The following is a 26,387-nucleotide window of genomic DNA, read 5'->3' as shown; positions in this document are numbered from 1 at the left end:
CAAAGAACTTGATAAGATATGTTGTCTAAATTTACTTGAGATGTTTTCAATATCGGGCGGCACGGTGGTGCAGTGGTTAGCACTGTCGCCTCATAGCAAGAGGGTACCCGGTTCGAATCCCGGTCTGGGCCCTTCTATGTGGAGTTTGCATGTTCTCCCTGTGCCTGCGTGGGTTTTCTCCGGGTTCTCCGGCTTCCTCCCACAATACCAAAAACATGCACATTAGGTTAATTGCTAACTCTAAATTGCCCCTAGGTGTGAGTGTGAGAGTGTGTGGTTGTCTGTCTTTGTGTGTTGGCCCTGCGATTGACTGGCGACCAGTCCAGGGTGTACCCCGCCTCTCGCCCGTAGTCAGCTGGGATAGGCTCCAGCTCCCCCGCGACCCTGACGGATAAGCGGTATAGAAAATGGATGGATGGATGGATGTTTTCAATATCACTCAGCAACAACAAGAACAGAACTGCCTACATGTGGTCTACATCATTAGGCCAGAAGAATTCAAGTCCATCCATGGCATTAAGGTCATAGTGAACCTTTTGCAGTCAGCCTTGTTTTCAGGCATAAAGCCAACTCCCTCTAGCAATCATTCCAGTTGCTCCCAGATGCAAAAGAGCCCCAAGGTATATGAAATAAACCAAATGGCATAACTTAATTTTTGTCCAAACCCCCTCTCTCAGATCATCAGTATGATAAACCTGATACGGTGATGTTCTGAACAAACAGCTGATTGGTTTGGCCCTGAAAGGCTTGTGAATACAGGACTGCACAAACTAACCTGAGGCCTCTGGTGTTCCCCCACTAAGATGTACACATGGGTCATTTCTTCATCATGTCACCAAGTCACAATCTTGATGTGATAGGAGGAACAGTGCAGAACAGAATTGCCAGACTGCAATGGCTTTGTTGGCTGGTGTTTTTAGGTACGCCTATCAGTGCAGAGGGAAATCACCACCGCTTATGCAGTTTTCCAGGAAGGAACCATTTTCTATGAATCTCAAGTCGCAATTTAATGGTGCTTTAAAAGTTTGCATTGGCTCACAGCCTGTTTTCAAGGAAGCAACTGTTTTCCAAGAATTTGCTGGTTCCCTATTTCATGGAGCCTCCAATGGATTGTTTCAGCTCCTCCTATGTAAAGATATTTATCTGGCAAATTATTATATTTAAGTGTTAATCACGTCTTTTTACACATCATATGTCTGCAGTACCATAGCTGTACTATTGAAATCTATTTTGTTTTCATATATAGGGTTATTTGAGCTCTCCTTTATAGCAACATGACATTGTGGGAGGTGACAGAAAGGTTTCTAGGAAAAATGTGATAGGGAATAACAGGTGATTAAGGTCCGTATTTAAGGAACACTGACAAGGCTCAGCAGGACTGTTTTTCTCGGCAGACTGGATGCACAATTGGGACTGGGATTAGGACTGAGATCTCAGCTCAAGCTTTGGACTGGATGCACTGAACTTTTCTGCGGTTACACTTGCTGTTCACCACATTATGGTTTTATGTTTGTCAATGGTTCTAGGCAACTGGGAGGGAAACCTTTGATGCTGTAAGTATCATTTTACTCGGCTTAACAGACCAGTATACATATTGATTATTTACTTGACTTGCTTCCATTTCCGCATGGTTGAATATAATCTCTGAGTTAGCTTAAGGTCCAACTCTTATGATAGACCACAGTAATAAATCCTTTTGGGGGCTCTCAGAACACCTGTATGTTGATGTTTTTTATTCCTCTGGGAGAAAAAATTTGGGGAGTAAGTCACATTCGAGTCTTATTTACATCTGCAAAGCCGGGGGCAAGAACATCATGGGTGAGTGGATGGCACACATGATGAGGGGGGCCCACTCACAGGGGATCAGAATAGGTTTTGGTGAACTGTAAAACAACCCTCAACCAGAGAAAACATTGGCCGATTCAAAGGAAGTCCTACTCTCTGACTAATCAACTGGTCAGAAATAAATTGTCTGCGCTTGATAAATTTTTCTACTTTCAACAGTTTTATCTTAAGCACTTTTTCCAATCAATTTAACTATTGCAAGAAAAGAAAATCCCTGTGATAAAGACAAGTGAAATCCAGTTAGAAGTTATTTGCATGTTATTATTGTTTATTTGTATCATATTGTAGGACTAAACCTGCAAAAATTATCTTATGTCAGTATAGCTATAATATAACCTTATTACTTATTACTTATTAATTAATTTGCCAGCTTCATTCATTTGCAGTGGAGGTTGTGAATGAATGTAGAATATGTACAGAGTTTATGTTTGAGGCTTGGGCTCTGACCTCCTAATGTCCCACAAGGAAGCCCTGAGCTCAGCACAGCAGGGAGCTGGGAGGGAGAATGGCCACTTCTCTCTCTGAAGGTTCAAAGCCTGCAGCCAGATGCAGGGGTGAGCGCAGGGCTCAGTGGGGTAGTATCAGATCACATCAGATCAGTCACTTACCAAAAGAAGAAATGAGGTGATTTTTATTAAAAAAAAAAAAAGATGCTCACTGACAGTTTCATTGGAGCACTGGAAGGCCCAGAGCTGCCTCTGCTCACAGGGTGAGAATGCATAACCTTCATGCTTCCTGTCACTTAATGGTTGTCTCTCCACTCTTGTATTACATTTACTTTATAATGTGCAGTTCATTACTGTACTCCCCTTCCATCCACAGATAAACCCTACATCCTCCCACATCTGTTATCATCTCTCATCTCAGATATCTTGTCTGCAGTATAGTCAAAACTGCAACATATTTGTGGGGTTGTCTGAAATCAGTCTCTAACAAAACTCAGATAGAAGATGGCAACAACTATTTGAGTTGAGAAATGAAAGAGATTAAATGAATCCAAAAAATCAAGAAATATGGCAAAGATGTGTAGGTAAAGTTACACTTCCTTGGTAAAGAAAAATGGCAATGTATTCTTCTGTTGGGTGATGTATTGTTGCCCAAGTCAAAGGTGATGCTTTGATTTTCTATATTGACAAGAAGACAAGAAGCAGCATGACCTTTTAACCTGTCAGTCGGTTCACACAGAAAAAGCAGAATGGGAGGCTGGTTTCCTTGTCGGGAATTCAAAAGGTCCCATTTCCTCCGCGGCGGCTGATGACTGATGTTAACTTCAATGCAGCCGGCCCTGCATGACACACGCTCAGAATAGAACAAAAAGGAAGATAAGGATTTACAAAGACCTGCAAAAAGTAATGAAGCAGTAAGTGTCCTTCACACATTTTATAGTTCACATGCCTGGAATAAAGCCAAATCAGGGAAAATATGTTTCTGATCTTTCCTTGTCACTCTGATCAGACATGTCTGGTCATCCCCCGGGCTCGGCGGAAGCTCAGGGGTGTCCATGCTTTTTATGTAGCTGCCCCACCACATCGTACCTGCCACATATACTGAGTCATTCAAAGCATAGCTCAAGGGCCACCTTTTTTGGCTTTCGATCATACCTAAACTGCTGTTACTAAAAGGGCTGTCATAATAGTTGTTTTACTTGTTTTTACATTGCATGTTGATTTTTGTCTTAAGCTCTGTTTGTGTATATGCATAATTTTTGCATAACTGTCTGCTCTGTTGATGTTTTCTTTGGTCTATGCTCTGTGAAGCACTTTGGTTAACTAACCTTATTTAAATAAATCTGACAATGGCTTGGGATAATATCAGGATGTATTACATTTTTTCAGAAATTCATGGATTGTTTGGGAGGATGGATGTAAATTTACAGTTTGATTAAATATGCATTCAAACTGCTGATCACTGCATGGGCTATTTTGCACTAAAGCTCTTTTCATTTCAGTAAAGCATTCAGATCATATTCATCTGAACAGGTTTTCACTCATTCATTCAGCTGACACTTCATCTCACACAATCTAACAGTTTGTTGTGGTCTTTCATGAGTTGTGAACAACAGTAAAAAAGCAGCTCAGTCTTCTGTTAAACTGGAAAAGTACTGAACAGAACAGGAGACATGGAGGTCATCGTCACTGTTCGAAACACATATCTCTCAGCTGTTTCTAATCAACCAGATTTTTTTTAAAGCCGTACACCTGATGAATGCCGATGAACATCACTCATGGTGTTTTCACTTGGGTTGCAGGTGTAACCAAATCTCAGCCTGTGCTACAGACTTGTAGCATTATTGCCCCAAACCTGCTTTTTAGCATGAAGTTGACATAATCTAGGTAGCCAGGTGGCCTCTCAGCTGCAATAGGAGACCGAAATAATTCTTATCCTGATCAGGAGATAAAAATAGCATTTGCCTTTGGCTTTGCTGTTGCCACGTTAGCCCAGTGTATAGGTCACATTAGTGGTGTCCCCCTAAATCCTGCCATCATCCTTGGCCTCCTGGTCAGCTGCCAGATGAGTGTCCTCAGAGCCTTTTTTTTTACAAAATAGCTCAGATTTTGGGAGCAGTGGCTGGCAGTGCCATTGTGTATGGTATTAGGCCAGAAGCCACGCATTCACTTGGTGTTAACAAGGTAAGGTGGGATCCATGTGCTTCTTATTTTCGTGTGTAATCCTCCCCTTAATGAATGACATGCACTGATCAGGTTGAGTGGCATTTGGGGAATTGCCTCCAGCTTGATTGAGTTTCCTTGCAAATTCCAGACACTAATTGTCTAAAGTTTTGTAATCTTTAAGACTCCCACAATTGCTAACTGTGGAAGATGAGTTGTTTAATTTAAATGTCAATTTTTAATTATCACTCCTGTATTGTAGCTGTCCTGCAAGAAAGGAAAGTCTTCTCTCACCAGGGAGTGTTTACAAGATGAAAGCTTGTTCCATCCTCTCTACTAATTTCAGGACTGAATAAGTTAGGCAACTAAATACTTTGAACACAGTTGATTCTTAGCAGCACAGAAAGTTCCAATTTTGTTGTTAAGGTCTTTTTCATAAAACAAGAGTGTTTTGTTCTCTTGCAGCTAAATGGAATTAGCCCACACCAAGGTTTTGGTGCAGAGTTCCTGCTCACCCTCCAGCTGGTCCTGTGAGTTCTTGCAATTAATGACAAAAGAAGTGATGTCAGTGGATCTGCACCTCTGGCTATCGGATCATCTGTAGGGCTGGGACACCTTGCAGGAGAGAGTATATCAAAACATTTCCGCTCTTTCCGCTTTAATCTGGTAGATGGTTTCTCCGTCTTGCTCTGGCCTGATACAATGGATTGGCATAGGATGAACCTGACTGTAAATCAGGTTTGTGTGTTCTCTGCTGACGTGCAGCGAGGGAAGCAAATGATGTTTTCCTCTGATATGCTTTACAGATCAGCTACACAGGATGTGGTATCAACCCAGCTCGATCCTTTGGGCCTGCAATTATACAGGAGTCTTTTGAAGATCATTGGGTATGTATTGTGGAGCTGTTAATTAGATATTTTGCAAGTGTGGGACTCATGAGTCATTCCTATTGAAACCGGGATGTGTCCACCCTGTTACATTGTTTTCAGGTGTACTGGGCCGGACCAGTGAGTGCCAGTGTGGTGGCAGCTCTTCTGTGTAATTATCTGCTGGCACCCAGAGATGAGCCCTTTAGCGAACAAACAAGAAGCCTGTTCTGCTGTGGCTCAACACTGAAAAATGAAATTTGTCAACCCTTTCTGGAGGATGTTAAAGAATGGTCAAAGGAGGCAGTCTGAGAGGAAATGCCTACTGTACGTTGCTTATTTGTATTCAGTAAAACATTTTGTCAGCATAAGTAGTTCTATCTTTTCTCTAATACTCAGATGTGTGACCTCGAGTCTTGTGCAGCGCATCTCTTTCCTGTTTCATCTTTTTCTCTCCTCCCCCCCTGCACACAAACCTTTTCACTATAAATACTGATGCACCTACATGTTGGTTTAACACGCCAGACACATTTGACAAAGAGATGACAGAAATAAAAAGCTGGGCGTTTTGGAGGGCGGTGGCTGCAGAATTTGTTGGGATGTTACTGTTCATATTCATTGGTATATCTGCTATCGCTGGAAAAAATGAGATTGCCCCGCAAGAAACGCTCGCTCAGGAGCTTAAGGTTTCATTGGCCTTTGCGTTGGCCATTGCCACATTGGCTCAGAGTTTGGGGCACATCAGTGGAGCACACTTGAACCCTGCAGTCACTTTGGGCCTACTAGTCAGCTGCCAAATCAGTGCCCTCAGGTGTGTTTTCTACATCTTGGCTCAGATGCTTGGGGCAGTTGTAGCTAGTGCTATTGTGAATGGATTCAAGCCATCTTTTTCTCTTGGTGTTAATAAGGTAAGGCATAAACCTTGTCTGTTTTTTGTTTGTTTTTACTTTCATTTCAGAGGGCAACTACTGTGATTTCGAAATTTTATGTTTTATAATGTGGTGTATCAATTCTAATTCTGAAGCTTAATTTTGTTAGTTGTTGTCTTTTGCAGCTATCCAATGTGAGTGTCGGACAAGGCTTCATCATAGAGTTCCTTGCTACCCTTCAGCTGGTTCTGTGTGTGATAGCAGTGACTGATAAGCGACGGAGTGATGTTAAAGGATCTGCACCGCTGGCTATTGGGCTGTCAGTGGGGCTTGGGCACTTTGCAGCTGTAAGTGAATCACAATCCTTTATAATTCTGCTAAATCTGTGGTTGGATTTTACAGCAATTTTGACAAGACCAACACCAGACAAAAATCCTTTTAGGAGACAAATGCATGTGGTAGAGGACAAACTTAATGGAAAAGGTTACCACTTCAGCTAGGATACGCAGAGATGGGCGAGGGTTTCACTTAAATCATAAGAGGATGGAGAAAATAGAAGCACTTACAAAATAGCTCTGCAGTAATCAGTAATTTGCTGAAGATTTTTGATTTATTTTGAGATTGCCAGGTGTTGGTGCTTGATACTTTTTGAGGGAATTTGTAGTGTTGTGAGGCAGATATCCTGTTCAGTCAGTGTTGGTAAGGGCCTGCTTGAGACCGGTGCTCCTCCTTGCCAGTACAGTTTTCCTCTGTTTTGAAGAAATTGTCATGTCTTGAGACTTTTTCATTGTGGCCTGTTACATAATTTTTCATTTTGGCTGATGTGCCAGCAGTTCAGGACACAAGTGCATCAAATTTCACACTTGCAGCGACAGCTACACAAACGTGTCCAAGTCTCTTTTCCTGACCACAACATAAGGCAACTTGAAGAGTTATGAATGGTCTGCTGCCTGGTGCCAAGAATAAGTTGAATAATGTGGCTGTGAAAAAAGTATTTAAAATTATTATGATTCATGCTTAATGCAGTAAACTGCATTGCAAATGGGAACAGTGGTCATAATTATGCCCTTGTCATGAACTACTTTAAAACATACCTGGCTGATATGACAGTTAATATATATATATATATACATATTTATCATTTGTTTTGGTAAGTCAACACATTTTAAAAATTGCATCTTATTGTGTTGTCAGATTACCTTGTGATAGTAGGATTGCTAACTGCATATTCCTGAACTACTGACCAGAATTCCATAAATATAATTGAAAATGTTGAATAACTGAATTTACCATTTACAGATAAGCTTCACTGGATGTGGTATCAATCCCGCTCGCTCCTTCGGTCCAGCCTTGATACGTAGTGACATGAAGGACCACTGGGTAACATCAGCAAACAGATGGAGCTTTTCCTCTAATATCCCGTTTTATCTACTTCACTTTGTCAAATATAACTGATCTGTGCTTTCATTCCAGGTGTACTGGCTGGGGCCCATGTGTGGCGGCGTAGCAGCAGCTCTTATCTATGATTTCCTTCTGTATCCACGAATGCAAAACTTGCGTAGGCGCAGGGATGTCCTGCTTCATGGTCAAGCAGATGAAAATGACGCAAGTGAAACAGTTCAAGAAGACAATAGCAACCCAGGGCCAAGTCACTGGCCAAAACACTGAACAACATGCAACATTTTCGCATATCTGTAAACAACACATGATTTTATATATAAGCTTTAAATATGGCTGTTGTTTATATCTTTGCTTTTAGAATCAGAATCAGAATCAGATCAGAATCAGAATCAGAATCAGAATTCCTTTATTTATCCCTGAAGGGAAATTCTTGTTCTTACAGACATTGCACATGCAGTATTCCCGACCAAGAAAGGAGAAAAGTGCGGAGTATAAAAATAGGATAAACAATAAAGATAGGTTAAACAAAACTAAAATCTCAAAATACAGGTATTTACATGTGTTAAAACCAATATATACATTGTATATATAAAGTGAGTGAGTGTGACGGTCACAGTGCTGAGTTTAACAGTTTGATGGCGACAGGCAGGAATGATTTCCTGTGTCGCTCTGTGTGTAGTGTTTTTTAGTTGCTTTTGACATGTTTTTTTTTTTTAACCAGTGGTTATGATAAAGATTCTTTTTCATCCAGTTTCAGTGTTTTTCTCTCAAAATGATTTCTGTTTTGCAAAGTTCAAAGTAAGAACAACATATCCTTATTTACATTGTGCAGGCATACCAGAATAACACAGTGTATGTTTAGATCTGCCTGACCTTGACATTACTTTCTTTATGATGTATCATGTAGTATATGCAGTATTATTCTACTGAAGATATTTGGCAACAGTCCCAAAAATCTCCCTGCAGTAAAACAGGATGTGGATCAGGTAATTGCACATAAAAGCACTTCATATTCTTCATAAGAAAAGCCATGATTGGACAAGATGGGGAGATCATGGAGATATCCTGTTTGGCTGTGTCACAAGAATGTCCTCTTTCCAGTTATGCACATGGCACCTCTGACATCCAGTTTTATGGCTTATGATTCCCACACCCTGGGCTAATCATTGAATAACCATCAAGTGACTTTAAACTCCACAGCCGAAAACATTTCTCAACAGAAACGGTCCGAGGGCAATCCAGCCAAGGTCGTTTAAATAGATGCAAGTTATTGTAAGCTTAAGCACCAATCAGGGGCCGGATAACTGCTGTGGTTGGATGCACATCCCCTTGTTGAGCATTCCTATTATTCCTCTCTGGTTAACAACATTTCCGTGTCCCAAATAATTTCAACATGTCATGTGCCGTAGTAAAAGTGTAGATTTTGTTTTATGGTCATGCTCCAGGATCCTCTTGTCACCACACAGCTAGGCAGGTGGAATCCATGAAGAAAAATCGCTGACATAAAACATAAACTTTGATGGAATATTAAGCATCTGTAACAGATAGACATGCAAAAAGATGAGGATCTGCACGGCCTGCATAAATCAACACATTTCATTATAATTAATTGCAATGGCTTGAATAATCAGAATAAACGTATTTGTCTACATTCAGTCTATACATTATTCTATATGAATTTCCTCCCTTGAAGGAGGAATATTGCTCTGGTTTATGTTACCAAAACTCTGTCAGTTTGGTTCCTCATAAACCTACTGAGGTGCACTGTGCTTCTAAATTTATATCAGTGAAGTATAGCTGTGCTGATGTGCTGATCTCCCTTATATGACAGGAGGCTTCACATGATTTTTTATGGTGGAATTTCAGAGGCCAGTCATGTGATATGCGGCCAATCTAAAATCTCCGTCCTTTGTGTGCTTAACCTCCGAGGTCACAGCATTGTGTTGAGCCTCTTGTTTTGAAGTTTGTCCTCAACAACATGGACAATGCTCTTTTTGTTGCCTCTCAGTAATTTTGTCTGAGGCCGTCCTTCATCGAATTATTTGGCTTCCATGTTGAGCTTGATTATTTGACATGAGAGAGTATTCAGTGGTCCTCTCATTATCTTTATCTTGACAAAATAAACTATTGGAAATGAAAGGTTAATGTGATTTAAACTGGTTTGACAAGTTAACACTGTTGAACCCTACAATATGGCCTATCTGACACAAATTCTGAATACTCTTAATGGTTTCAGTTGTCAAAAAAAACAAAAAACAACCCAGAATCCTTTACTTTTTACTTTAGAAGTTAATACATTAACAAATAAGGCTGGTAATGTTCTACATATTTTTATTGTCATCAACTAATAGTATGAAAACACCCAAACCATCAATGAACTGATTCTACTAACAGCCAGGTGCAACTTCCTCTCTGTAACACACCTCAACTGCTATCCAATAAGTTAAAAAAAATCAATGAGCTGCACTGTTGCATTCAGTCACATTCCTTCATTACAATGAACGAGGGCACTGTGGTTTATTTTTAGTCTAATCCTCCCTTCAGCCCTCTTCACCCCATCCCCACATACTGACTGATGCTGGGCCCTTATCTGCAGCCCAAGAGTTACTCACCATGCTCACTCCCTCTCTGTTTCTCATCGGTTTTTGGCAAGGGTTCAAAAAACGCTGTGTCAGAAAAGGGAGTTTTGGGGGCTTGGGGCAGATCTAGATATCTGGCCAACTGTGTGCAGAACTGTGTATACAAGACACAAGCTGCCAGTCAAAACTGTGGAGTAAAACAGTTTTCACTTCCCCTTTTTATGACCACTGCAACCGCACAGACATCAGGGAAATTGTCCATCAGCTCTTTGTACATGACACTACTGGCCTACATGTTCACAGCTTTAGCGTCTTTCTCCGAACATCAGCACAACACCTTAGGTTCAGTTAACTGTCTTTGTGACTGCAGAGCTGTAAAGACTTGTCAGAGGGTGCAGAAGGTGAATGGTCCCAGTACTGCAAACTACTTCAGAGGTCCTGACCCGTTAAACTACTTGGTAAACATAGATCGAAACAGGTCACGGTGTTCACGTTGGTTCTGCCAATGTTAAAGGCAGAGTGGGTGATTCATATGTAAACCAAAGGGTCACCCTGCTAACAAAGTCCAAAACAAGGGGTTTAAACCTACTATAGCTCTCAAATTGATTTATATGTGTTTTAGTAGAATAGACTAACACGGTCACAACAACCAAATCCAGATCACTAACGTTTTCTGGTGTTGTTAAACGTATGTTTACATCAATCATGTTTGTAATTTCTTGAACACATACTGTGTATTTGGTGAAGAAAGCCTGAATCTCTGTAAAATAGCCTTGTATTTTAAACTAAATATATAAAATGATGATTAAAATCAAACGTGTATGTCAATACACCTTGAGTTTATGTAACCAAAAAATTACGGACTGGGCTTTTAATGATTGACATCACAGTGTAATGCACCACTGGTTCTAATGCACTGTGTGACATTGTTCAACAGGGAAATCCTATCAAAGATTTCAGACCCTGCAGCTTAGTAGTTGTGTAATTTAAACTGCATGCTCATAACACAAGAGTGCGCACACAGACATATGCAAAAAAAAAAAACCCAAACAAACAAAAATACCTAACATGACTGCTGTGACCTCTGTGCCATGTACTTCGCAACTTCATGTCAGCAATCTCCATGATCAATTTAAAAGTTCGTGTGCAGCCTCTTTAAATTTAATTTCCTTATTCAGGCAGATGGTGGGGGAGGCGGGGAGCACTCCATCATGGGTTTACTCAATGTAAGGATGATACAAGTGATCACACCGTGCTCATTAACCGCCTGAATAGATACATTGTTGTGTGAGGAAAAACCCTTGAGTACTTTGTGTCATATTTGTTAAATATGTGTGGGTTACTATGTGCCCTCGTCTGCTCTTCTATTACATCAGGTGCCTCAGAGGTCAGTCCTCTCTGAATGTACTTCCTGCGGTCAGATAATCATTTGCTTTTGTTGTATACGCTGTAACTGTTACCCAGATGACACTCAGCCATATGTTAAAGTAAAACTAATTGATTTCTGTTGTCAAGGACTGGATGTCACTTAAATCTGTTCAAATAGATTAATGGCCCTGAAAATACTAAGAATGGTATTTTCCAATTTGTTGGCCTACTTACCTTCAATGTCAAAACAAGCTTGTATTCAAAGTGGTTCAAACATTTCTCAGCTCAAAGGCATTGCAAAAATCAGACCATTATGAATGGATTTAGATTTATTTAGTCTTCACGCTGTACAAACTGCAGCAGCTAGGCTCTTGACTGGCTCTGTCTCATATATCTCCTGTTTTAGCCTCTCTGCATTGGCTGGCAGTGAAGTTCAGGACTGATTTTAAGATTCTTTTAATCACTTATAGGGCCTTCATTTCTGAGCCACCAAGCTCTTACATCAGGGGTGTGAAACCATACCAGACCACATCATTCATCAGCATTTTGGGTGCACTCAAAGGAACCGCTGAAAATAACACCTATTTGTGATCATATAATGTCCCCTGCCTTCTGTTATTATTGATTTTAGTAATGTCTTAACTCAAGCTTTGTTTTTATTGAATTCATAATAGCTCTGAGAGATAAAACAAAAATAACAAAATAAGGATGCATTCTTGGACATTTTAGGTATTTTATGGACCCTATACTTCCATAATGCAACGTAGTTTGTATATGTATTGTGCAAATTATGTTTTTTTCAAACTCTCATAGGCCATGTAAAATAAGTTGTTGGCATGCAAAATTCACATCTTGATGTCTTTATAATGCTCTGAATGATGACTGGTTGCTGTATGCTTTCTGTGTTCATATGTGCATTACCATATGCACATACAGCCACCAGTTCCAATTTTATCTGTGCAAACAGAGCACTGTATGATCAGATAGCTTCAACGACAGGGTACAAAAAGAGCATGCAACACTGCCGCCCTCTGGTCTAAATTGGATCTAGGCCACAATGCAGTCACGTTACTAACATATTAAAGTTACACTAACATTTCATGCTAATACGTGAATGAATCTTAATAATGTCAAGAAATTTCCTTTTCAGTCAGGCCTTTCTGACAGAGACAAATGAACCCCCGATATCACACATTCATAAACACAAGGAGCAATAGTTCCCCTATCATAAATGAATTTAATTTGTTGCAATAAAATAACTGTCAAATATAATTCCAGTAGGTCAGCTTCTAGTCTGTTAAAGCTACAAAACTTAGAAAGCATTTTAGATTTTAGAGCAATGAAATCTCTCGTATTGCGGGTGGCGCCAACCTTTCTGCATTAAGTTTGGCTTAATAATAATTCAAAAAAGACAATTTTGACAAAATACAACGCGGTTGTGTTTTGGGGCGATGTCCTGGCTTAGAGAGACCCTGAATGCACCATTCCACACAGCCAATGAAACCGGAAGAAGTTTAGCGGCAGTTCCGGTTGCAAAGGTGTAAAGATGTCGCCGTCCTTATTTAATTTTGTCGACGCTAAAGACAAATTTACGGTGAGAAATCGCCTTTCTTTATCAAAGCGCGTGTTTTTCTATACCACATGCCGTAATTAAAATCATAAATAGGTTGCAGGTTTGTTACTGAAAGCTACTGCTTGTTCTCGCTCTGTGTTTTCATAGCGAATAGAAAATGCTAGCTGAGCTAACAAAAACGCTATCTTAACGACACATTTTCTCTCTCAAATGTTCTCTCCGTCCCTCTCACACACCTATAGACGTCTGCCAGACATGCTTTAGCTGGTAAAACCGGCAAGCATTTGGTAAATGCTTTCAACCAGATCCCTGGGAAGTAAGTAATGTTAAGCTGGCATCGTGACATGACAATCAATATCGTACAGTAACGTAAGTAGCAAACTTAAGCATCTTTTGACTTATCCGTACTCGTACGTTACAGCGAGACGGAAAAGAAGTCTACTCTTGACCAGGCGTTGAGGGGTGTTCTCGGTGATCAGATTGTAAGTAAATCAGTCATTTACACTAAAATATCATATGTCATTAAATTAACCTGTTGAAATATGAAAGCCTGAAACTGGTGCGTTTTCGTCTGCAGGTGGAGCAGAAGGCGAGCTGTGAAGACTACTTGTCTCTCATCTACCTGAGTATTGATGCAGTAACAGAAGGTATATTATCCTCTGTGCCTTTTAGCCTGCTGGAAAGACAATAAAGAATACTTCACATTATTCTTATTGCCCTGATTATATTAGGATTCCAGCAGTTGGCCTGTTTGTTCCAAAGAAAGACATACATGTTATACATCTTCTGAAAGTATAGAGAAGAAAGTTAAATATGCTTTACAGAAAAACCAGACTGAGACATTCCTCAGCCATTTTTAACAATAAGGCATTTTCTCTACTCAACTACTACGTCTTATTTCATTACTAAGACCAACGAAGTAGTACTGTGTGTGTGTTTTAACATGTAAAATGATGTTAAGCTTAAATTCTACCCCTTTTACATTCATCAGTTAACTTCCTACCCGTGTCTTCACTAATGTCATGGCATGCATGTGAAAGTGTTTTCTGACTACACACAAACTGTACCACGCCTCAGTTGAAACAGACAGACCATGTAGTACTGGCAGACAGCAGAAGACTTTTCAGTTCAGCCCCAGGCTTGGAGAAATTAATGTCTGTTAAGCACTTACTAAACTGCAAGTACGGGAGGACCATAAGTCTTTGGAGCAAGCTTTCCACAAAGTTAAGACTCATCATAATAATGGAGCTTTTCCTGCCTTTTTTCACTTTCTTCATGCAGGTATCTGTTCTGCTACAACTCCTTTCATCCTGCTGGGAGATGTATTAGACTGCCTCCCTCTGGACCAATGTGACAAAATATTCTCTTTTGTCGAGGAGAATGTTTCCACCTGGAAATCGGTAAATAAGACACAGTCTGTCAGTAAAGGTAGTTGAAGTATTTCTCCAGCGTAATGCACATCATTTGATCAATATGTCTGCACTCTTCCCTCTTTCCCTTCCTAGAACTCTTTCTACACAGCCGGGAAGAACTACTTGTTGAGGATGTGCAATGGTGAGGATAGTAGCATTGATTTCGATGAACAGGACTTTGTTTAAAGGACATAACTGTTTGTAACCCGCCTCTCGATCTGCGTAGATCTTTTACGGAGGCTGTCCAAATCTCAGAACACTGTATTCTGTGGGCGAATCCAACTTTTCCTGGCACGTCTCTTCCCCCTGTCTGAAAAATCAGGTAAGTGCAGTGTTTGTGAATGTTACTAGAATAAATAAGACAGCATCAGCTTCAGCCTTGTCCAGTTGCACTTTATATATTTATGCGTATGCTATTTGTGTTTATTCCAGGTCTCAATCTACAGAGCCAGTTTAACCTAGACAACATAACAGTGTTCAACAAAAATGAACAAGAAAGCACACTTGGCCAGAAGGTAAAGCATAGACACCTCATAATGACTGAACTTAAATTTCAATCTGAAATCCCGAGTTGCATCTTATTTTGTGGTTCCATGTTGATAGCACACAGAAGAAAAAGAAGATGGTATGGAGGTGGAGGAAGGAGAAATGGGAGAGGATGATGCTCCTGCACCATGGTAGGTGAAGGTCGTGCTCTAAATTAATACAATGTTGTGCATGTGTCTGTTTTTAAGATTAAGACCACTTAGGCAAACTTTACTTTCAGTTCCATCCCAATTGACTACAACCTGTACAGAAAGTTCTGGACGCTGCAGGACTACTTCAGAAACCCTGTGCAGTGTTATGATAAATTCTCTTGGATGACTTTCCTCAAGGTAATGCACCTGAGCACAAAACGCAGAGTAATTTATTTTCTCTCCTTTGCTCTCCATTTGTCGGATAATAACAAATACCAGAGTAGATGCTACGTAATGATTCACCGCTCATTTGAGTTTCTTTTTGATGCGCACAGTTCTCGGATGAGACCTTGGCGGTGTTCAAGAGCTACAAACTGGATGACATGCAGGCCTCTAAGAGAAAGCTGGAGGACTTGAGAGCATCAGGAGGAGAACATGTTTATTTTGCCAAGTTTCTAACAAGTGAGAGGGTGAGAAAAGTTGTTTTACCTTGGAAATAATTGTCAGTTCACATTTTTTATTTATTTTTTTTTTAACTCTGAGACTGTTTCAAGGCTGGATGAGATGGTAAATTCCTCTTGCTAAAATAAGACGGCATAGCAGTCTTGGGTCTTGGGTGCTTTATTTCATATTTATATCAGCTGTTGGGCGTTACTCACTTCTTCTTTCCTCATCATCTTCAGCTGATGGACTTGCAGCTCAGTGACAGCAACTTCAGGCGGCACATTCTACTGCAGTACCTGATCCTGTTCCAGTACCTGAAGGGTCAAGTCAAGTTTAAGAGGTAAACCATGTCTCTGTTCTGATCTGTTTTATGGAAAAAAAAAAAAAAACATGGGCATTGTTGGGGGATGGGAGGTTAATATTAATATTTATATTATTTTCTTTATCCTCGTACAGCTCCAGCTGCATTCTAACTGATGATCAGACTACATGGATTGAAGAGACAACTAAACTGGTTTATCAGGTCAGTCCTAAGTCACACTGACATAAGCCCTTTTTACACAGAGATCCCACAACACAGCCGTAAGGAGGCCTGTCATTACTTTGGCTTTGCTTTTTTGTACACTAAACCAGACAACAGGGGCGGAAGACGAAGAAGAATCTTTGTCTGTCACATACAGTCACACAAAGTACAACATTATCAGCATTTAATCCATCCCTGAGGAGCAGTGGGCAGCCAGCCAGACCACTAACCTAAGATACTCTGTGTAGACAGAAGTACTGGGTCACCTGACCATTACACCGACAGGAACTTTAGTAGCATCACATTCTGAATGCACAGACAGCTTTGCAGCAGTAACAGCTTCTACTCTTCTGGGAAGGTTTTCCGCAAGACTTAGGAGTGTTTCTGTGGGAATTTTGGCCCATTCATGCAGTAGAGCATTTGTGAGGTCAGACACTGATGCTGGACGAAAAGGCCTGGATCGCAATCTTCATTCCAGTTCATCCCAAAGGTGTTGGATGAGGTTGAGGTCAGGGCTCTGTGCAGGCCAGTCGAGTTCTTACACACCAAACTCAGCCAACCATGTCTTTATGGGGCTTTGCTTTGTGCACTGGGGCACAGTCATCCTGGAATAGAAAAGGTTATTTTACTTGTCTTAATGGTATGATACATCGGGATCATGATAGGTTTGCAGAAGGTCCTTAGAAAGAGTCAGCACAGTGAAATCAGTCATGCCTTTGGTGTGAACTGGTATTTTGTTTTGAGGTACCTTCCATTGTGTTCCTTTTTATTTGCATTTGATTGACACCTGTGTTAATCTAACTGTTCTCTTGTAGCTGCTGAGAGAGATTCCTCCTGATGGAGACAAGTTTGCCACCATGGTAGAGGTAAGCCATGCTTTGGCAATATTAAAATTAAATATTAAAACGAGGGGCATTCGAATGCTCGCACTCTGTCAGGTTTGTTGTTACAGTTTCCTTCACACTAGTGACACAAGAAACTTTCTTATCTTTAAACAGCATATCCTCAACACAGAGGAGAACTGGAATGGCTGGAAAAATGAGGGCTGCCCCAGCTTTGTTAAAGAAAGGTACAGTTGTTATTTTATTCAGCTGATATGCACATTGATCAATTCACTTTTACAGTAAAAGAATGCATTGTCCCTAGGCTACAAAATGACACTTTGCCCCACTTGTTTCCTCTTTAACAGGACCGTAGATGACAAACCCAAAAGACCCACCAGGAAAAGACAAGCTCCAGAAGACTTCCTTGGAAAAGGGCCAGACCGCAAGATTTTCATGGGAAAGTATGTGATCTAATACGGGGGTGGGCCAGCAGAGAAGCACAGGGAGGGAGACTTACTTATTTTATTATTTTTAATATTAAGTCTTATGTTTGGACTCTGTAACGTAAAAGTAAAGTGTCTGTCCTGCTAAAATGGCCTGAGGCGTGTTGCTCTGTGCAGATCACATGCTTTCCTGTAACATGTGCAAACAAATGAGAAAAGATCATTCTTTAATAACCAAGTGAATACTATAATTGAAGCTTAAGTGAAGTCAGCAGTAAGCTGTGGAATTCTGATTCGAGCTTTCTGTATTTTGTTAGTGATGAGTTGACTCGACTGTGGAACCTTAACCAAGACAACATGGACGCCTGCAAGTCAGACAGCAGGTCAGTGGGTCAGAAAATAAATGTTCCCATCTGCAATCCCAATCAACTTTTTTTTTTTTTTAATTTAATATACATTCAGTACTCCTTGTATACATGCAGTATATACAGCATGTGACTTTTCCACCTGATGTCTTTCAGAGAGTTCATGCCATCATTGGACGAGTTCTTTGCTGAGGCCATTGAGCAGGCCGACCCTGCTAACATGGTGGAGGATGAGTACAAGTAAGTTCGCACATCTGAAGATACCTCTCCCACAGAAGGTTTCCTCTCTGCATGTGATTGGGTGACTCTTTTGTATCCTCCTGTCAATCATCGTAGGGTTGTGCGCAACCCGAACTACGGCTGGCGAGCTCTGAGACTGCTGTCCAGGAGAAGTCCACACTTCTTTCAACCAACTAACCAGAAGTTCAAGAGCCTGGCGGACTACCTAGACAGCATGGTTAGCAAGCTGGCCAAAGAACTGCCGGTAAGGATTAAAAAAAAAAAAAAAACTGATTCTTTTGCTGATTGTTATAAAAAAGACTGCAGAATGGCTAGAAAAACTGTTGACACACGCTGACCTTAATTTTCATTCCATACATGCAGAAGGATATTCCTTCTGAAGAGATCAAGACAGGCGAGGAGGATGACGATGACAATGGAGACAATCTTCTCAAAGACAGCAACGACAGTAAGTTTGAATAGTCACTTATTGAACACATTTTGTTTAGTTTCAGATCCATCATTTAACTTTTAGCTCTTTTTTTTTTCCTTCCTCCATGTCAGCCTGTTTTTAACTTGGGTACATTCATTTATGGAAATACATATGTGATTGTGACTTCAAGCTTTTCTCTATGAATAGGTAAAGCATTCATTCACGGCCCAACTAAATCATCAAATTCTACTAAATTTCCACGTATCCCGGTTCATCCTTTCCCCTGCTTGACCTCATTATTTTTTTAAAATCCTGGTTGTGATTATTAAAATCATCCCATCCTCTCATCTCCATCCTTTTTAGCTCAAGAGTCTATTTTTATCTTCCCTATTGTGTCTTTCTTCCAGGTCCAAGCATACAGAGCAAGATGGTGACAAACCAGCAGATGGACGACATAGCAGCCAAACTGGGCGCTCAGTGGAAGACGCTGGCTACTCATTTGGAAATGAAGGCAGCAGAGCTGCGGGAGATCGAAACAGACAGCGAAGATGTTGACATGCAGGCCAAACTGCTGCTTGTAGCCTGGCAGGACAGAGAGGGAACACAAGCCACTGTGGATAACCTGGTTGCAGCTCTTAATGCTGCAGGATTCTCGCAGATTGCAGACAACCTCAATGAGGCTTAAGGTAGATTGTTCATTACTTAAATAAGCAGTATCTCCACTATATTGTTGCGGGAGCATCCTTTTCATACCAAAAACAATTGGAGACTAAACTTTTTGTATGTTGTGTAGGCTAAAGCATTTTTTTCACTGTAGAAAATCCAATAAATGTTTTTTTTGTTTAATAAGACAGTTGTGAGACCACTTATTATGATCTCATTCTCACATTAAAAAAAAAACCTCACATTTTGGTATAACAGTTTATTTTCACCACCTATGAAAGCAGTCAGTCAATAACTTATTACAGAGTGGTGATGGTTAGGTCTTACACATTGTGGCAGGGTAATCAGGAAATCTGCAAGAAGAAACAAAGTGAAGCATAGCATTTTAATGGTACAGTCTGAAATCAATGTTGGCAAGAACAATGTTCAAGGCTTGTCTGAAATCAGTGCCGGCGAGAACAATGTTCAAGGCTTGTGGCGTAAACTATCACAGTTGAATCTCAAGTCTTTATTTAACTGCACACAGTTCACCACAAGGGCAACTTGTTCTGAACCAGTTCCCTGCACACTTCCCCCAAAAAAGAATTAGTGAAGATTTGGCAGAGAACCTCATCTGTCTGTACATCTGAGAACAATTCCAGGAGATGATGCAAGCCAAGCACTTAAGAAAAGACCTGAGATTGAACCCAAATTTTCCCAGAGGGCCAACAGGTGAGCAAGGGCAAGTCTTTTCAGTGTAGCGTGAAAATCTCCATAACACATCTGAGAAGATACAAGCCAGAATGTCAAGGACAACAGCTTGGCTATGCATTTTTTTTTTGTACAGTTGATTAAATGACTAAGATATGATATGAGCACCTTATCAAAGGCGTTAAAAAATATACAATGTGTATAAAACATTTAATGAAACTGCAGAGCTAGACTTAAAAACCTCTTTCAAGGATCCAGTCCAGAGATTGCCTCTCGTCATATCTCCATTTTCAAAGCCCACTATGGTTGAATATTTAACACCATCTGACAGGATTTGTTTTACAAGCATCTGTGTTGGTTACAAAAAACAAACAAAAAATAAGGTCATCAAATCTTTAAAGACACCAGTTTTACTGCACATCTATGCAGACAGTGCTTGGAAATGGCAATTTGTATGCGTGTTGGATGTCGTCTTTGTCTTCTAGGCAATTTTCCACAGCTACTGTTCCTCTTCAAGTATTTCCAGCCGCCGGGGGCCGTACAGTAGAACATATGCTATATGCCAGTCGCCGCCACCAGACAGCCGCAAAATATCCTCCGGAGACACCACACTCACTTTGTCATCATCAAACTTGAACCACTCATCTAACAGAGGCAGAGACCACAGGGGAAAGAGGAAACATTAAGTTGCCGAACAGCTCCGCACACTTGGGATCAGGTTCTAGCAATCTGTGACCGATGACACGCACTACATGCTGAACCTCAGTTTTTTTTTTTTTACCTTCTTTCCTCTTGACCCATGCCACGTAATGACCTGATGAGCTAGAGCGGCCCTGGTGTGTCAGCACAGCCTGCAGGTCGTAGTAGCCACTGTTATTGGAACCAGCGTCTGCAGAAGAAACAGCAGTATGTCAGGATCCCCATCAGCTTTAACTGACCTTAAAGGGGAAATCTGCCCTCAAATGCCATTACGCTGCTAGAAGGCAAAATGTGGTGCTCAGAATTGTGGGACCATGAAATTTTGACTTGAAGACTTCTAAATATTTGACATTTAATAGTGACTTGGTAAATGTAAGTGCATTTTCATAACAAAAAAATGGCTGAATACAGCAGAACAGTAGAAAAATGTAAAATCCAATGGATAACTTAATTCTTTTTGCTGTGTGTGCCAAAGTCCATATTAAGTGATGTCTATTCTGCAAGTACCCAGCGCATGGTTGAAAGCATACTCTTCCTCTTCTGTGTTGACATTGTCAGTATTTTACCAAATATGTACTAATAATCACATTACATTAAAAACTGTAAGATACATTTCAATGTTTTTGACAGTGTTTGAGTGTTTTAGTGTTGATTAAACACTATCTACACATGTCAGTGTCATGTCCCAACATACCATCAGGGAAGAAGAAAGGCTCATATTTCACTTCTTTTGCTGCGTCTGGTTTCTTCATCAACTAAAAGAGGGGAATAAAAAAAAAATAAAAAAAAAATCATACACCAAACAACAACAAACACTGTGAGACCCTGTACAGAATTGGTAATTACTGTATGGTAAAAGTGGGAGCTTTGCTGCTACTAAGACAAGCAGTAGTAACACAAACGATCGCTGCAAGCGGCAATTTTCTAGTTCAAGCCCTTTTGTGCTCAAATGTAAAGCTTCAGGCAGCAACAACCAAGTTAACAAAAGGTAAGCAAAGTCACTTCAGCTAATTTAATTCTTTTTAAAAAAGAAGTACAATCAGTCACAAAGCCTGCAGCATTTCAATAATTGCAGACTCAAAGTTCTTCCATCTGTACTCCCTCAGTCTGTGTCCAGTAAAGGGGCTGCAGCAATGAGACACCACAGGGAAGAAAGTTGTGATGCATTTATGGTGAAACATGTAATAAAATAATATTAATAATAAACTAAAATTAAAATAGACACAGGGAGGTATTAACTATCAAACCATGTAGAGGCACGTCAAGGCAAACTTGCATGTAAGGCAGCCTACTTGGCACTGCATCATGTTTGCTCAACGATATGTACCAAATTCGGATAAATGGTTAACTGGCTGTGTTCCTGCTAAGCGCTGCGCTTTGTGAAGAAAGCCTTACTTTTTGTTGCTGTTTCTCTAGCTTCTTGTCCTCGACCTCCTTAAACTTTGATCTGATTGGCAGCATTTTCTCCTGGAGCTCTGTGGTGCACAGCTCATAGACATCCAGCATGAGCGGGAACTTGACATCCTTCAACAAACAGGTGATTATTTTTTTTTTTTAGGCTTCAAATTCAAGTATCAAATATAAAAGCCCTTTAATTAATTAGAGTTCATTGTGACATGCGAAGACAAACCTTGAGGACTTTTGCATTGACGGACTCCTTCTCTTTGTAGAAAAATCGGACCATTTGAACAGTCAAGTAGCCAGGCAGACGGCTAAGTTTGGACTAGAGAGTTAAGGGGATGGTTTCAGAAGAGAAACACATTTCAAACTCAAGTTTGTAAATACAGCAGTGTACAAGAGCACTTCTTCCAAATTAATGAATGAAAAACTTACAGATTTTATATACAGGGCATTTCTTTCCAAGGATGTAGACATTTTTGTGATTTCTTCCTGCAGTCTCTGGAGAGAAAACAGATAGACAAGTATTCCTTTAACGCATGTATGCTACAGTGATTGCCTTGACTCTGACTAAACCTGGACAAACAGAAAACATCCTAGTTCAGCTTTAAATACAGGCTACCTAAGGTACATGTCCTGCTACACAGAGCGACTCAAGTTGAAACTTCTTTCATGAAGGAAAAAAGAAAAACATATTGGTACTGAGCTCCTTTGCTTTAGAGTTTGACACATACCAGCCTCAGTCCTGTTGCAAGGTATTTGACTTCTTGGTTGATGAAGCAGCTGAGCTGAAGCTGGCTTTCCTTGCCTTTGATTGGCTCCTCTTCCTCAGACTCTGTGCATTTCATACTGAATGGGGAAAGTTAAGAAAAAGCCGAGCAGGGTATCTTCACAAATCTGGGTGACCTTTGCTGAGGTCTTACTTCAACACAATTGTGACACGACACACCACTCTTTATGATCAAGTCTTTTAGAGTCAAATCATACTTAACCAAAATATAAAACGCAATCAACAAAGACAAGCTGAAAAGATACGTAGTTTCAAACTCTACACCGAAATACTGGTCAATGAAGTTCTTCTTGGTAGTGGCAGAGGCAGCTCCACTCTCGGAGTCTGTCTGTAGATTGAAAGACAAAATGCAAAAATGGAAACATCACTTATTTGTGCTCAACCGAACGATGTATTATACATTCCATCATTGCAAAACAGGAAGTATTTTATGTTTTACCTCCATGGGGGTCTCTGGCTCTAGAGGCTCCAACTTTTGTTGAAGCACTCTCACCATCTGCAGCCAGCACTCATTGGCATCCTGAGAGGGACAAAAAAAGCCAATAATTGAAGTCGCATGTCCTATTACATTTTTATTCCAAGTTTATGATAAGAATATAGGTATAAGATAGATGCATCTATTTCAGTGGTAGTAAATGCACCTGCTGGAGGTACTGTCCCTGGTCCCCCTTCTCAGCAAACTGTGGAAAGGCCATGTGAAGGAACTGCAGCAAGATAATGGGTGGCAGGCTAGATGAGGTCTTGTCCATGGTCTCATACAAGTCACGGAGGGCTGAGGATGCAAATATAAACACAAATTCATTTTATACACATTATTAAGTTTAAGACGTTAATATACTACCATGATTTCACAACATTAACATTTAACTGGGCCTCATACCTGCTGTGATGTATTGTGATGGTGCATTTGCCCCTGAAGATCGCAGAGCACCTGAATACCTACAAGGAGAGAGTTGATTTCAGCAAGAGCAAAGCTCACTTCCTCAATAAAACACTAAAAAAGATCATTTCAGGGAGTTTATTTAGGATTAGCAATTTAGACCACTTGAACACAACATATCTTTATATTGTCTTAAACCACTGAATATCATCCGAGCATAATAGGAGAAAACCCACCTTCTGAGAGCAGTTTTGAGCTCTGGCACAGAGCGCAGACACTGCACTGTGGCATTCATGTAACAGGTGTTGCCCAAGTTTGTCAGCCCACAAGGCAGCTCCATCTAAAAGGTGACAAGAACAGAGGAAGCTGAGCAAGTTTGTCTTGGTATTATCAAGGCAGAATTAAGCTTAAATATTAAGCTTTATCATACAAATGCTTCATAAGAGATGACAATACATGAATAGTGGTCACAAATCTTCTTATTTTCAGAAGCTATTCTCCCAGAAGGGTCATAAATGTTATATTTAGTTTATTATGTTCTCTACTCAGCAAACAGCAAATTGAGGTAAACATGCTTAATTGGCCACGTCAGTGTGGAAGCCAGCAGTCACCATGTTTGTTTTACCCTTACTGGTAATTTTCAGGCTTACTCACCGCTGAGGCCAGCTGCTCCTCAGTCATGTCCTCCACAAACATGGGCCGGACAGCAGGCTCCTCGGGCAGGGCATCTGCTGAGCCCATCATCAACAGAGTCATTCCCTACAAAGAGAACAGCAATAATAACAAAAATAAGCGAATAAAACAAAATCAAAAACTTATGGTTTATGTAGCATTTAGCTTGTAGCACAGCTCTCTGGGCTAAGACACGCTTGTTGTCTGTATCCAAACACAGCTAAAATACTCACATTTTTCAGTTTAATGTTCCCCCACTCATCATCCTGTGAGGACAAGATGCTGGTTAGCTTCTTGCACAATTACAGATAAAATTGGAATTGTTTTTTACTGTTACAGAATTCCATGAAAAGCCTAAAGCCAACAATGTGTAAGTGCACTTGTCAATACTTTTGGACTTCCCTGTCTGTGGTACACAGCACCAAACCCATTTGTTCCGCCTATTCTCAGCTGTGGAATAATATACATTCGGTGCTCTACTGAATATTTAGAACAGCAGGGCATGTTCAGCTCATTACTGCATTTTAACAAATTTTGGACTTGTCTAAAATGCTACTAATGCCCTAACTGACTTTGGCTGACACTCTGCAGTGCAATTGTTGGTTTTGGTCCTTTCATAGAATTTGTTTTGCTTGCAGTATTTTTTCCACATGCACTTCAGAACCAGATGCTTGATAGTCGTTCAAGTCCATACCTTCAAAGTACCTCCCTTCACCATGACCTTCTGTCTGTCTGGCTGAACTCCTGTCAGGGCAAAAAGCTGAGCTTTGAACACCATGGGTGGTTCCTCAGTGTTCAGCTCTACAGCATCAAACTTCTCTTTTCCCCATTTGACGTTTACTGAAAATAACAGTGGGATAGAACATCACGTTAGCTTCCCAGGGTGACCGGTGTTAAGCACCACAACTCTGTCAAACTGCTGCCATGTATGACACAGCATCTCGTTAGGAAAACACTCCATGGAATCAGATACCCACCGTCGATTCAGCTAAAAGCACGAAACGGAAGCTAATATACAGCTACTTGACTACCGATGTAATGAGATAAAACGGACGACTGGACATTCTAGTGACTCGTATGAGATAAATACCACGTTAAAATCTTCTCCAAGCATTACTGGTCTCCGGCAAACCGGTCAAAAACTAAAAGTGTACACTCACGATTTGGCTAACTCGGTTAGCAAAGTTAGCTGTGCTAATTAAAGGCGTGATTCCGTTCATTTAATGGTGGTATAAAACTGGACATATGCATGGCTTACAATAACAATTATACAACCAAACCTGTTGCATTGTGCTGAGAAACAATGGTTTTAAATAACTATTCAAGCCACATACTTCACGATCACAGTTAGCTAACGTAGCTAGCTGACGATTACCAGCAGTAACGTTAACTGCTAGCTGAGCAGACAGCTTCACCAATTAAATTCTGTAAACTCAACTGAACAGTAACACATTTAAAGCACTGCAAGAACTTTGTTCGTCGTCTCGAAATATTGCTCTCATACTAACTGTATCAGTGGCCTAACAGACTGACGCATTGCCCGTAAGCATGCTAACTGCACATAAGGCTAAAGCTAGCAAAGCTAGCATGCTAAATGTAATTTACGTTACAACATAGAGGCACGTGTAAAGGTTCGTGTTTTTAATGGTCTTTTTCAGCGGCAACAAATGTTTTGTTATAAATACGCGTCATACCTGTAAACACCGGCATATTTGGCAACCGTTTGCTTCCTCAACTTTTTATGTATCCCTGCTTCAATTCACCGGGGCTCAAGCGAAGAGTTGGCTAGTTCTCAATCTGAACTTCATTCAAACAGAATGACGCTGCAACAACACGCTGGGAACTTATCGATGCGCTCTGACGTCTGCCAGCCATCCTGTCGCATGCAATCAACCCAGATAACACACACCCAGATTCTCCGCACAGATCTGATACATTAATTACAGTACTTAAGGTTGTTGTTGCTGAGGTTTGGTCAGTCCACAACATTTCGAGCAGGTGATATTTTCCCCATCATGTAACAACTCGCCCTAACCCGTTTATCCTCTATAGCCACACATTCTTTCACTACATTCATTTTCCGTGTAGTGGTCACTTTTAGTACGATTAAATGCATCTTGGACAAACAGTAACTTTGGTGTGACC

The 26,387-nt window shown here is 40.5% G+C and overlaps 3 protein-coding genes and 1 pseudogene across 4 annotated transcripts; 3 read left to right on the top strand and 1 right to left on the bottom strand.

Annotated features, from left to right (window-relative positions):
- The first annotated feature begins 4,182 nt into the window (after window positions 1-4,182).
- LOC124069414 lies at window positions 4,183-5,641 on the top strand (annotated as a pseudogene).
- A 15-nt stretch (window positions 5,642-5,656) lies between these two features.
- LOC124069523 (aquaporin-1-like) lies at window positions 5,657-8,337 on the top strand. Of its 2 annotated transcripts, none has more exons than XM_046408748.1 (5): window positions 5,657-6,228; window positions 6,375-6,536; window positions 7,489-7,569; window positions 7,663-7,945; window positions 8,267-8,337. In XM_046408748.1, exons 1-4 carry the CDS (start codon window positions 5,863-5,865, stop codon window positions 7,855-7,857), a joined length of 804 nt encoding a protein of 267 aa, XP_046264704.1. In that variant the 5' UTR covers window positions 5,657-5,862; the 3' UTR covers window positions 7,858-7,945; window positions 8,267-8,337. The 2 variants fall into 2 exon arrangements, with proteins under 2 accessions (XP_046264704.1, XP_046264703.1); XM_046408747.1 differs by having other exon boundaries at window positions 7,663-7,948; window positions 8,270-8,337.
- Window positions 8,338-12,983: 4,646 nt separating this feature from the next.
- On the top strand, window positions 12,984-19,301 carry thoc1 (THO complex 1). The gene is made up of 21 exons (XM_046407348.1): window positions 12,984-13,131; window positions 13,353-13,426; window positions 13,532-13,592; window positions 13,688-13,757; window positions 14,392-14,510; window positions 14,616-14,664; window positions 14,749-14,844; window positions 14,955-15,037; window positions 15,126-15,199; window positions 15,289-15,397; window positions 15,535-15,669; window positions 15,883-15,983; window positions 16,100-16,166; window positions 16,982-17,032; window positions 17,165-17,235; window positions 17,356-17,451; window positions 17,751-17,816; window positions 17,955-18,038; window positions 18,135-18,282; window positions 18,402-18,486; window positions 18,858-19,301. The coding sequence occupies exons 1-21, from the start codon at window positions 13,084-13,086 to the stop codon at window positions 19,133-19,135; spliced, it is 1,965 nt and encodes a 654-aa protein (XP_046263304.1). The 5' UTR covers window positions 12,984-13,083; the 3' UTR covers window positions 19,136-19,301.
- Window positions 19,302-19,357: 56 nt separating this feature from the next.
- On the bottom strand, window positions 19,358-26,116 carry usp14 (ubiquitin specific peptidase 14 (tRNA-guanine transglycosylase)). The gene is made up of 16 exons (XM_046407349.1): window positions 25,937-26,116; window positions 24,937-25,082; window positions 24,476-24,508; window positions 24,225-24,329; window positions 23,807-23,910; window positions 23,571-23,629; window positions 23,332-23,462; window positions 23,130-23,210; window positions 22,936-23,018; window positions 22,635-22,749; window positions 22,336-22,401; window positions 22,133-22,225; window positions 21,898-22,026; window positions 21,197-21,257; window positions 20,585-20,692; window positions 19,358-20,448 (listed from the first exon to the last, which is right to left on the bottom strand). Exons 1-16 carry the CDS (start codon window positions 25,950-25,952, stop codon window positions 20,303-20,305), a joined length of 1,476 nt encoding a protein of 491 aa, XP_046263305.1. The 5' UTR covers window positions 25,953-26,116; the 3' UTR covers window positions 19,358-20,302.
- Window positions 26,117-26,387: the final 271 nt, after the last annotated feature.

Source organism: Scatophagus argus, chromosome 13 (assembly GCF_020382885.2).
Source record: "Scatophagus argus isolate fScaArg1 chromosome 13, fScaArg1.pri, whole genome shotgun sequence".
Classification (NCBI taxonomy): domain Eukaryota; kingdom Metazoa; phylum Chordata; class Actinopteri; family Scatophagidae; genus Scatophagus; species Scatophagus argus.
Note: the sequence above shows the minus strand (reverse complement) of the source record. Positions and strands in the feature narration are given on the sequence as shown.

What these genes read in the sequence shown, in the direction of transcription:
- usp14 (XM_046407349.1), bottom strand. An exon ending in GGTGTAGAGTTTGAAACTAC is followed by an intron (nt 22,750 to 22,935) that starts GTATCTTTTCAG and finishes TTCCCCATTCAG; the next exon opens with TATGAAATGCACAGAGTCTG. An exon ending in TCAATGCAAAAGTCCTCAAG is followed by an intron (nt 22,027 to 22,132) that starts GTTTGTCTTCGC and finishes TGTTTGTTGAAG; the next exon opens with GATGTCAAGTTCCCGCTCAT.
- thoc1 (XM_046407348.1), top strand. Translation starts at nt 13,084, where the DNA reads ATGTCGCCGTCCTTATTTAATTTTGTCGACGCTAAAGACAAATTTACG. An exon ending in TTCAACCAGATCCCTGGGAA is followed by an intron (nt 13,427 to 13,531) that starts GTAAGTAATGTT and finishes CGTACGTTACAG; the next exon opens with CGAGACGGAAAAGAAGTCTA. An exon ending in TATTGATGCAGTAACAGAAG is followed by an intron (nt 13,758 to 14,391) that starts GTATATTATCCT and finishes TTCTTCATGCAG; the next exon opens with GTATCTGTTCTGCTACAACT.
- LOC124069523 (XM_046408748.1), top strand. Translation starts at nt 5,863, where the DNA reads ATGACAGAAATAAAAAGCTGGGCGTTTTGGAGGGCGGTGGCTGCAGAA. An exon ending in TTTCTCTTGGTGTTAATAAG is followed by an intron (nt 6,229 to 6,374) that starts GTAAGGCATAAA and finishes TGTCTTTTGCAG; the next exon opens with CTATCCAATGTGAGTGTCGG. An exon ending in GTGACATGAAGGACCACTGG is followed by an intron (nt 7,570 to 7,662) that starts GTAACATCAGCA and finishes CTTTCATTCCAG; the next exon opens with GTGTACTGGCTGGGGCCCAT.